The sequence below is a fragment of the Arachis ipaensis genome, chromosome B10 (assembly GCF_000816755.2).
Source record: "Arachis ipaensis cultivar K30076 chromosome B10, Araip1.1, whole genome shotgun sequence".
In the NCBI taxonomy this organism is placed as follows: domain Eukaryota; kingdom Viridiplantae; phylum Streptophyta; class Magnoliopsida; order Fabales; family Fabaceae; genus Arachis; species Arachis ipaensis.
The window spans coordinates 135,328,440-135,340,153 of NC_029794.2; the positions used below are offsets into that span (position 1 = coordinate 135,328,440).

At 30.6% G+C, this 11,714-nt stretch overlaps 2 protein-coding genes across 9 annotated transcripts in view; one reads left to right on the forward strand and one right to left on the reverse strand.

Moving 5' to 3' along the window:
* The window catches only part of LOC107621185 (B3 domain-containing transcription factor VRN1-like), a 2,909-nt gene extending 1,036 nt beyond the window's left edge, over positions 1–1,873 (forward strand). The window contains exons 2-4 of one of the 2 annotated variants that reach the window (XM_016323220.2): positions 218–761; positions 875–960; positions 1,058–1,873. In XM_016323220.2, the coding sequence (XP_016178706.2) occupies positions 218–761; positions 875–960; positions 1,058–1,303 (876 nt within the window). In that variant the 3' untranslated portion in view covers positions 1,304–1,873. The remainder of the gene's footprint in view (positions 1–217; positions 762–874; positions 961–1,057) is intronic. The other variant, XM_021113646.1, reaches the window with a different exon arrangement.
* LOC107622452 (B3 domain-containing protein At1g49475-like) lies at positions 1,989–5,577 on the reverse strand. 7 transcript variants are annotated; one of them, XR_002355751.1, is made up of 5 exons: positions 5,415–5,576; positions 4,350–4,444; positions 3,891–4,218; positions 3,625–3,763; positions 1,989–2,950 (listed from the first exon to the last, which is right to left on the reverse strand). XR_002355751.1 is itself a non-coding variant. In XM_016324345.2 (2 exons), exons 1-2 carry the CDS (start codon positions 5,423–5,425, stop codon positions 4,003–4,005), a joined length of 453 nt encoding a protein of 150 aa, XP_016179831.1. In that variant the 5' UTR covers positions 5,426–5,577; the 3' UTR covers positions 3,888–4,002. The 7 variants fall into 7 exon arrangements, 1 of the variants encoding a protein (XP_016179831.1); XR_002355750.1 differs by having other exon boundaries at positions 1,989–2,200; positions 2,829–2,950; positions 3,891–4,444; XR_002355748.1 differs by having other exon boundaries at positions 1,989–2,684; positions 2,829–2,950; positions 3,891–4,444.

Genomic DNA, 11,714 nt, shown 5'->3' on the forward strand with positions numbered 1-11,714 from the left:
CGGATCCGATATGCGGATGTAGGGTAGATATCCGCGATCCGATCCGTAAAGAATGCGGATTGGATCCTATCCGATCCGATCAATATGTGGATCGGATCTGTAATTTTTCGTATCGGATGCGGATATTTACCGCAGATTTGTAGATACGATCCGATTCATGAATACCCCTAAGTTTTGCTAAGTATGGTTACCAACAACAGTTTCATTGGCATTGCAGAAAATGCCAAACAAGTTCTGTAGGAAATATGGTGGTGATATGCCAAATCCAGTGCAACTCCAGCCTCCAGATGGCACTGAATGGAGAATAGATTGGACTAATCGTGATGGTGAGATTTTGTTTAAAAATGGTTGGAAAGAGTTTGCCTCATTTTACACTTTGGAGAATGGTCATGTGTTGTGGTTTGAGTACAATGGAACTTCTAACATCAAAGTTAACATATTCGACATGAGTGCCCTCGAAATTGATTATCCTTCCAATGGCCGAATCGGTGATGACAACTCGGTTGAGATTTTGGATGAACCGCCGCCACGAAGGGGCCGAGGCCGGCCGAAGAAAAAAGTGATAGCAGAACCAAAGCAATCACGTGCTTCTACTTCTACAAGCAAAATAATGAAAAGTGCCATCAAAACTAAAGATAAAGATAAAAATCCCAATACACAAAAATTGAAGCAGCATGTCGAGAATGAAAAAGATGGTCAATCTGAAGAGACAGCAGATCTTAAGCTGCCAATAATTCAACGTGCCAGACCAGATATGGATGGTCTGTTTCATAATCTCATCATTCTTTCATTTTTTGGATTCTACTGATTTTGTTTAATTTTTTTATTTTCTTTGTTGCTAAAATGCATAAATACTTCTTTTGTCATAAAGAAGTTATTAGAGAAGCAAAGAAGTTCAAGTCGAAAAATCCTTCTTTTGTCATAAAGATTAAGCAAATGCACCAAACAGGATCACCAGCAGTAAGTTGATTCATTTATCTCTCTGCAAACTTTGTATGTCATGCAAAATTAAGACTGTTGTGAACCATGATGATGAAATATTCTGATATGATTGCAGAATCTTCCAGTTTGTTTCTTCAGAATGTACTTCGAGAACACGAAGCAGTATGCAATTCTACGAGTTGGAAAGAAGCAGTGGCATGCAACATTGATCTATTATCCAAATAGGAAGAATGCCCTTATCTCTAATTGGCGCTTGTTCCTTGAAGAAAATAACTTGAAAGCCGGAGATGTTTGTATCTTTGAGCTCATTAACAGACAAGGTCCAGATTTTAAGGTTCATATTCGTCGAAGCCATGATTAGCGAATGGCTTTGCTTACTTGTGTTGCAGATCAATGGAGTATGTTCAGGGATCAAGAGTTGTAACAGAGTGTTTTCATCATACTAAATGGTTGCATTGCAGCATTATCTCCTTACTACCATAACTAGAAATATATCTGCATTGCAGTGTTATCTCCTTACTACCATAACTAGAAATATATCAGTGATCCATGCAGAAACAATACATGTAGAATTATATATTGTCGGTAGTATAAGATGTTATTTGGACAAAGTACCTAATCAAAAGTTGCCCAACTACTTATTTCAAAGCAATTTATGGTTTGGATCCTATTTCACTCATTCTCCCTCATTTATTATACTTCTCACTTTTTAGAAAGTTACTAATTATTTGCAGAGTTGCAGTAATTCCATAAAAGATTCCAATGTAAATAACTTTTAATGAGTGTAGTCACCAAAATAAAACTTTTAATGAGTGTATAACTTTTTTTAATTCATTGTATTGGAATAATTGGTAAATTGGTACAAGTTTATTATGTCATATTTAAACAAACGTAAAATGTTTCTGACAGAGATAGATCGAGATAGTTGAGTTTGCCTTATCTTGGTTAAGAAAGTGGGATTATTTGACTTGAACTTCCTTGCCTCTTGAACAACTTTACATGTACACCATAAAAATTTGCATAAAAGTTACTTGTAGCTAAATTCAACCTTCAAACAACACAGTAATTTTTATTCATTTGAACGAAATTTAAACACAGCCTAAGAAAAATAAGATATTTATTGCACAGTTACATGAAATGCAATACGCCATATGTAAAATATTTTATGTGGAATATATGCGTACGCTGCTTTCAACACTGCATTCTTCATTCAGATTGACTAGCTTCTTCATCATTTAATGAACGTTTTTGGTACCTCCTGCAATTCAAATGAAAGTATGAAACTAGTCTTAGTAATAAGCATAAATGAAAGAAACCCTTACAAGGGAAAAATCAGAAAGAGAAAGTACGCATTAAATAATATTATAAGTAAAGAGGATATAAAGTGAAGAAAATGCTTGCAAGGTTTCCATCTTTAAGGCTTTGTCTGAGAACAATCTTGAAAAAACAGGTCACATAGGAAGGAGAATGCTTGTTTCTTTGAAGCTAAATACTCTTCTGTTGCTGTCATCTTCTTTCTCTTTTTCAATAAACTTGTCTTCTTACCAGAGAGACTGTAACTGCGTCTGTGAACAAGAAGAACATCCATGGCTTCCTCTAGTTTTCAAAGAAACAAGCATTCTCCTTCCTCTGTGACCTGTTTTGTAGATTATCGTAGTAGGCCATGACTCCTTTCTGAACTGTAACTTTACATCCTGCTGATTCTTTTTAAAATACTTTCTGTAGAAGGTAGCTGATAAGTTCTGCATCACATTCCATTTTTGAATCACCATGGTAAAAAATAGTTATAAACTTACAATTTGTGAAACTAAGTATAAACTAGCACTCAGAAGTTTGCATGGCATATTATGTTTTGTCATCAATAAAATGTATCGAAATAAACTTACAGGCCTTGATTTCCTTGGATCACTATCTCTTATCTTGACCATGAAAGAGGGATTCTGTGAGTTGAGCTCCTTAACTTCTTTGAAGAGCTGAATCCCATGAGTCACTGGTTTGAAAAGTGACTCTGATACCATAATAAAATTGTAAAAAATTAGCATGAATTTTACTTGTGGAGAGTTTTGGATACAAGTTATATCTATAGGGTTGGAGACCAACACAAATTTTAGCATAAGATTAGTTTATATAACAAATTGTGGTTACATTAAGGACCAAGTACATAGTCATTGCATTCATAAGCTAACTGCACTTTTAGCCAAAACTAACAATAGTTTTCAATTAATTTTTAATATAAATTTTTTTAACGAGGATAATGCTAACTTTTATTCCATTTTTAAAGTTAATTATGTTTTCAATGTTGTACTGATATCTTAATTTTTTTACAGAATAACACGGTTTAAGAGCTCCTAAACAATTGCCAGATCTTTTCTATTGATGAGCTTAAACAAACAAACATCTCCGGCTTGTAAAGCAAAAAAGTTCCAAACAGTAGAGATAAAGGCATCGATGATGGCCTATAGATCAACTTAGCAGGGAACAACTTCTTTCCAAACCTTATAATTGCATTTTGGGGGTTATTTTCAAAATATTTTCGGAAGAATTTAGTTGGAAAGTATTGCAGCACATCATATTTATGTCATCATAGTTAGAAATAAGACACAAAGTTTGGAAGAATGATAGCATATGGAAGTTCACGATATATAATTTTCAACGTGGATATATGTATTAACCTATACTTACACATGGTGCTCTCGTTTGAGCTTGATGATGAGAGAGGGCTTTTCTCACTTAAACTTCTTAGCTTCTTTCAGAGATTCAGGTCTTATAGGACAGGGCCTAACAGGAGATTCAGAATCTTTTCTTCTTCTATTCTTTTTACCTTGTACATAGGAAACAAAGAATCAGAAACTGCCACTATAATGTACAAAAAACAGTTGCAAGTTGTAACTCAAAAACAACTGTTGAATCTACAAAAGGAAAGGATGATCTAATTATGAGACACATACCATTAGAATCTTGATTGACAGACACTGGCATCTCATGGTTTTTTTCTTTAGATTTAATACCGTGCGAATTGAGGCTTCTTTCCACATCCCTGATTTGTGTGTCATTTTCCAACTATCTATCTTTAGAAGCAGATGACACTAGTGCTCTCAGTTTTTTCTTCGGTTGTCCCTGGACTTCTCTTGGAAATGGTTCATTCAATCTTTTCTTCAGCAGTCCCTCGTTAAGTCTCATGTTTTGGGTGTTGGGACTACTATCCACATCTCTAGTTTTTTGTTCTTCTGGCCTTTTCACCGGCTGCTGACTACTGCGTGGCAGCTGCTCTTTGATCTGATCATTGGCAAATATGTATACTTCCATGTGAGAAGTTCCAATATTATACTCAAACCATAACAAATGGCCATGATTAAGAGAGTAATATGCAACAAACTCTTTCCAACCCTTTTTAAACAAAATCCCACCATCATGATTAATCCACTCTACTCTCCATTCAGTACCATCCGGAGGCTTAAGATACAATGGGTTTGATAGGCCAGAACCATATTTTTCAGTACTTCTGCAATATTATGAACCTGGTGTTAGCAACCATAATAACAATAAGGTGACACACATTAGTATGTCTTCACCAAGATGTTGACATGTATTATGTTAACTAGTTTTTTTTTTTTTGTGACTTTTATGTTAACTAGTTTAGACAAATATATCAAATTATTTAACGATTTTTGGCTATATCTTCATATAATAATAACATTAAACTCCCAATTCATCCTTCACTAATAATTATAAATAGTGCAGTAAAATAGTCCAAACATATTAGTCCTAAATTTTGTATGGAGATAAAGATTAATCTTTCACCTATTTTAAAGGAGAGACTAATTTCAAATTTTAAAGGGTTATTTTGCAGCATTGTTTGCATATTTAGAGACTAGGAGTGAAATAAAAAAATATTAAAAGACAGGATTATCCAACATGAAAATTGGTAGGGACCAAATTAGTAATAACAAAATTAAAACTCATGCATAACGAAAAATGATGATGAATATGATAATTTTTCAAATCACCGCAATATATTCTATAATATTTCCTAATCTTGATTAGTGAAAGTGTTAGCCAGATCATTTTTCATTAACAATAATGTAGATTTAATCGTAATTAATTTTGTAGTAAGAATACATACAGAGTACATAAAATGATGTAACCACTTAACAAATATGTTTTTAGGTTTTCATTCATCTTATGTATTTTTTTATTTTTTCATGTACTTCTGCTACAAAATTAATTATAATTAATCCTACGTTATTGTAAATAGAAAATGATCTAAATAATAAGAAGAAGAAGTTTACTATTACTATATTTGCAGCTAAGAAGCCATGCATGTGTATTGTTCTATGAAGAAAATGTTTATAAACGAGAAAAATTATATATAGAGGAATAAAGAGAGAAACTTTTTGTTAAATAAACAATATCTCAAAAGATAAACAGATTAAAAGAAAAAGAGGGGATGGAGAAGACGAGAAAATGCTTACAAAGTCATCATCTTGAAGAGCTTGTCTGAGAACAATCTTAAAGAAAGAAATCACAGTAGAAGTAGAAGGAGAATGCTTGTTTTGTTGACAGCTAGAAGAAGCCATAGTAAACGGATGATGTATGGATTTGACTATTGTTGAGGTTCAGAGTCTCTCTCACCGGCGGTATTCCTTAAATAAACTTATTTTGGGATAACAATTAAATTAAAAAAAATAACAAGTGAGTACTAAAATAAGTTATATATATTTTAATTTATTATTAATATAAATTTTATATTTTCATATGTATTATATATGTATAAATAATTTTAATATATATTTAATATAATTTAATAAATTAAAAGAAAAGTTAGGACCGATTCCTTCATAATTGATTGCAAAGTTATACAGCGTTAATTGATAATGGTGTTATTAGAGAGACAATAAAAAAATAAGTCAAAATTTATTTTATAATTATTTTTGTCTACTTTTTTCTTTTTGCTATCAAACATTTTTGAAATGATAATATGAAATACCATTAGACAAGCTAAATAAAAGGAGAAGGTGCTCATGGAAAGAAATAAAATAGAAGCATAATGAAATAGCACGATGAATGTTAGTACATAGAATAAAAGGTAAATACTAAGGATCAATTGAGTTAAGTTAGGCTTGATTTGATAAAATTTTTATTTTTTAAAAATAATTTATAAAAATTAGCTTTTAAAAGATAATTTTTTAAAATTTGTAATATCTATATTTAGTAAATTTACTAAATATAAAATAAAGTGCTTATACTTTTATACATTTTTGAAAAATTTTATTAAACCAAATCTTAGTAAGTTTGATAATAGATTATTACTTACAAAGATATCGAAAAAGATAGACAAAGGTGTTAGATAATTAAATCAAGAATATTTAAGAAAAATAAAAATACAACATCCTAAAACATTGAAAAAATTCGAATCAAATTGAATTGGAATTGGAAACCAAGTTGTATTTTAAATTAGAAGGTGGTAGAAACGGATAAAAATTCAAGTTATTTTTCTGGTGCAAGACAACACAATATTTATGAAGAACGAAGAATCATGATTGGAAGTTTCAAGTTGATGACTAAATTTGAAGGATTTGAAGCAAATTTGAATAAATAACTTGACTTGTAAAAGTTTTTATTAACTTCATGAAATATTACAAGTATACTTAGTTGTTATAAAAATTATTATTTTATTATAAAACTTTGCCCATATAAAGGCTTGAACACATGTACTTTAATCATATTTTCATATGAACGAAAATGCATTGAGTTGTTAATGTTGGATCGTCTGGTCCCAAATTAAATGAAAAATTTGATTATTAAGAGACTTTGATGTCTACCTATTTAAAGGTTTAGATCCTATATAACTTTATTGAATTGGGTTTGCAAGAAGGAGTTTATGCTACCTAATAGAAACAAAATCAATTAGCATGGTCTCAAATTTACCAAAGTGTATATATTATACAATGTTTTGCAAAATAGCAAATGCTAAAAGTGTAAAAGAAGCATAAAACACGTTGAAACTGTCGTACAAAGACATAGATAAAGCCGAAAAAGCAAAGTTACAATTTTTGAGAAGAGAATATAAAAGGTATGAGATGTCTAACTCAGAAATTGTTAAGCAATATTTTTCTTGTGATACAAACAGACAAAAGTATGAAAAATATTTCCATTAGCAAAGTGGTGAAAAAATCTTTTTGCATTATGCTGATGAAGTATGGTCATATGGCGACTGCAATATTAGAGTCCCACAATATGGATACTATGACGATTGCAGAGTTGTAAGGAACCATGGAAAGCCATATTAGCATAATATTAGAGAAGTTAGAAAAATCAATTGAAGAAGCCCTGAAAAGTCGAGTGAATTTAAACAATGGTGCAGAATCAAGCTGTACATAAGATGGACGAGACCGTACTTTCAATTTTCAAAGTAAAGGTAGAAGAAGTTCCAGAGGCAGAGGTGGTGGCAATTATAGCCATGGAAGTTATAATAATTTTACACCACCTAATCAAGGAAGAGGTGGAATAAATTCCAGGTTTGTCAACTAAAGAAGAAATCGAGACAATTTTTATCAAGAACGAACTAATTTCTACTGCTTTCATTGTGAAAAGTATGGACACAAAGTGGTAGACTGCAAAATCAAAATAATGAATAATAATCAAGCACATGTTGCAGAAAATTAACATCAAAATACTGATGATAATCCGGATATTCAAACTTTATTTTTTACATGTGACTCATATGCTGAAGATAAAAATATATGATACTTGGATAATGGTTGTAGTAATCATATGTCTGGTAGAAAAATTTCTATTGAAGTTTGGTAAGAGTACAAAGATCCCTATTGAAGAAAAAGAACAAATACCAATTAGATTGAATGATTGTTCTCTGAGTTATATTTTTGATGTTTTCTATACTCCTGAACTTGATTACAATTTATTGAGTACGAGGCAGTTATTTGAGAACGGATATAAAATAATTACATATAGTGGATATTTGCATTATATTTGACAACAACAAAAAGTTCATAGATAAAGCAAAGATGACTTCAAATAAAATGTTTCCATTGAAAATTCAACATGTTAATCCTTCTTGCATGAGTTATGTAATAATTTATGATAGCTGAGTGTGGTATATTCAGTTTGTGCATTTTTATTTTTCTGGCCTAAATTACCTGTCAAGAAAAAGACTTGTTTCTGGTCTGCCACAGATTCATATTCCTAATTGTGTTTGTAAAATTTGTCAACTGAAAAAGAAGCACAGAAATCTATTTCCTATAGAAAAGTCATGAAGAGCTTGAAGATTACTTGAAATTGTGCATTCAGATCTTTGTTTTATTAAGATTCTAAGCAATAGTAATAGCAGGTACTTTATCACTTTTATTAATGATTTTAGTAGATATATATGGATATACTTTCTATCGTTATAAAGCATGCTCATATTTTAGTATATAGAAAACATACTCATGTATGTCGCAACAATGGTTCATATTTTAGTATATAGCAGGTATCCAATGAAAGATGTTCGTGATAAAATTTCGAAGGAAGTTTGGAGTGAAAAGAGGTTTTTCATTAATCATTTTCAGAGTCTTTGAGTATATTGCTTATGCCCATATTTTATATCAATTAAGAAAGAAGTTAGATGACAAAGATAAAACGTGTATCTTTAACGGTTATAGCACATACTCAAAAGCATACAAGTTGTATAATCTAGAATCAAAGAAGGTGATCATCAGCAAAAAATATGACGTTTGACGAGAAAGATATTTGAGACTGGAACAGAACGACAGAAAAGCAGCCAATTATAATTCCAAATTCATGTGATGAAGTAGAACAAAGACAACCTAACACAACTAAATAACTAAAATCTTCTAGAAGACCTCAAAAAATATAGACTACCTGCTAGATTGGCAGATTATGAAATTGGCAGTGATGATGATCCATCCGATGAAGAAATTATCAACTTTGCTTTATTTTCAGATTGTGAGCCATTAAAATTTGAAGAAGTCTCTAGAGGCAACAATTGAAAAAAAATAATAGATGAAAAGATTCATGCAATTGAAAAGAATGACATATGGGAGCTGATAGATTTACCATCAGATAAGAAGTCAATTGGAGTAAAGTGGGTTTACAAAATTAAGTACAATCCCAACGATGAAATTGATCGTTTCAAAGCAAGATTAGTTGCTAAGGGATACAAACAAAAATCCAGTATTTACTACTTTAAAGTATTTGCTCCTGTTGCTAGATTAGACACTATCCATATTATTAGTTCACTATCGGCTTAAAATAAATTAAAATACATCAAATGTATATTAAGTCTGCATTTTTAAATGGCACTTTAGAAGAAGAAGTGTATGCTGAGCAACTTGCAGGATATGAAATTTCTGAAGAAGAAGAAGAAGAAAAAGTTTATCAATTGAAGAAAGTTTTGTATAGGTTGAAGCAAGCACCAAGAGCGTGATACAAGAAGATTATTTATTCTTTTTTTCACTTAGAATGGATTCAGAAGATATCCATTTGAACATACTCTTTATATCAAGTTTGTTGAATCTGGATAAATCTTAATCGTGTGCCTTTATATTGATGATTTGATCTTTACTCGCAATAATTTGAAGATAATTGCAGAATTCAAAAAGACTATGATAAAACAATTTGAAATGACAAATATGTGTTTGATGTCTTACTTCCTCGACATCAAAGTCGTTTAGAAAGATGACGGAATCTTTATTTCACATAAGAAATATGCAAATGATATTTTGAAGAAATTTCAGATGGTACATTCCAAATCAGTTCTTATTCCAGTCGAAGAAAAGTTTAAGTTGTTGAGAGGAGATAAAGGAAGAACAGTAAATTCTACTTATTACAAAAGCTTGATTAGAAGTCCGAGGTACTTAACTGCAACTAGACAAGATATTGTGTTTGGAGTTGGATTGCTTAGCAGATTTATGGAGGAGCCTTATACCAACCATTTGCAAATAGGGTTGTCAAACGGGCGAACCCAAACTATTTAGGCTTGACCCGTTTAAGTTCGCTTTATTCGCGGGTCATAACCTTTTAGCCTAGACCTTTTATGGCGAGCCCGATGGGTTAAATGGGTTGGTCCGTTTATCCTTTTATTTATATTTTGAAAAATATTTTGACAAGACATATCACTTTTAGGTTAAAAACTTAAATAAATAGTATTTTTTTTAGTTGATGGATTAGATTTTCGGGTTGAATCGAGAGAAATGTCAATTAAAAATGCTACTTTTTAAAAAAATAAATAAATGGACCGCCGGTTTAGCTGGCGGACTAGCCCATTTAACCTTTCATTTTTTCGGGTTAAACGGACGGGTTAATCGAGCTCAGCCCGTTTAACCTGAAATTTAAATGAACTTAATTTTAGAGGCAAGCCCCACCCATTTAAATGGGTAAATGGGCTGGCCTTATAGTTTAGCCCATTTTGACGGCTATATTTGTAAGCGGCAGAAAGGATTCTTTAATATATCAAAGGTACTTTAAATGATGGTATTTTTTATGAATATACTAATAAAATAAATATTGTTGATTACATTGATTGGGCTGAAGATATTGAAACAAGAAAAAGTACTTCAAAATTTGTATTTCATCTTGGTTCTGGTGTAATTTTATATTCTTCGAAAAAATAATCTGTAATAGCATTCTCTACGGTAGAAGCAGAATATAAAGCAACAATAAGTTATGCAATGCAAGCAGTATGGATAAAAAAAATTCTTGAGAAATTGAACAAAAAATAAAGTACTTCAATAACGATATTTTGTAATAACAAGTTAGCTATTGCACTTTGTAAAAATTTTGTGTTTTATGGAAGATCGAAATATATTGATATTCAGTTTCACATAATTAGATAATTAGTGAATAAAAAAAAAATTTTGATTGAGTATTTTCCTACTAAAGACTAAGTACAGTTATAGATATCTTTACAAAATCAATAATTAATTTTGCAAGTTTAGTTTAAAGAATACAATGTTAGAACATTTAAAAATAGTACAAATATAACATACTAGAGGTCATAATGTGTCCAAAACGGACTACACATGCAATGAGAATGTGACAAAAACAATAATATGAAGAATAGAGTCGCAACCAATTTTATTACAGGAAAAATCGGATAAAACTGTTAGTTTGCAAAAAATTGATATTTTGAAGATATCTAGAATTTTGATTATGCACAAAGAAGGGCGAAAACCTAATTTCAGTGCATACTTAATACATCTATTTAAAACGATTATCTTTTGAATATATTATGTCAATTATTTATGCTTTAATTAGTATTTATATTTTTTGTTTTTTTTTTCACAAATTGCAATAAAAGGATATTATTTACACAAAAATAATAAATATGAGCAAAAATTTAAGAAACTTGCTTTTTTTTTAATGAATATAATAGATGAGCGTTAGCAAGCCAGCAATTTTTATGATTTATAGCCATTAAATAGTCATGAATAATGATTTTAATAGTGTAAGATTGGTGTGAGATTTTATCCCATGACTCACTTTTTTTTGCTGGTTACATGCTGACCAAAATTTAATAAAATTGCTGGCCCATATTAATCTATAAAAAAACCTAAACTAAATGCAGTGACATCCCTAATAAATAGTAGAAAAAAATGTATTGTTTAATTATAAACTGGAGCTTGTTATTTATTTACTTCTGACCTTTTTTTAATTATTTTATTGATTTATGTTACCACGCGAAACCAAAAAAAAAGGAATAAAAAAACAAACGGATCAAAATGTCATCAAAATTCAAAACCCGTTGTTCTTAT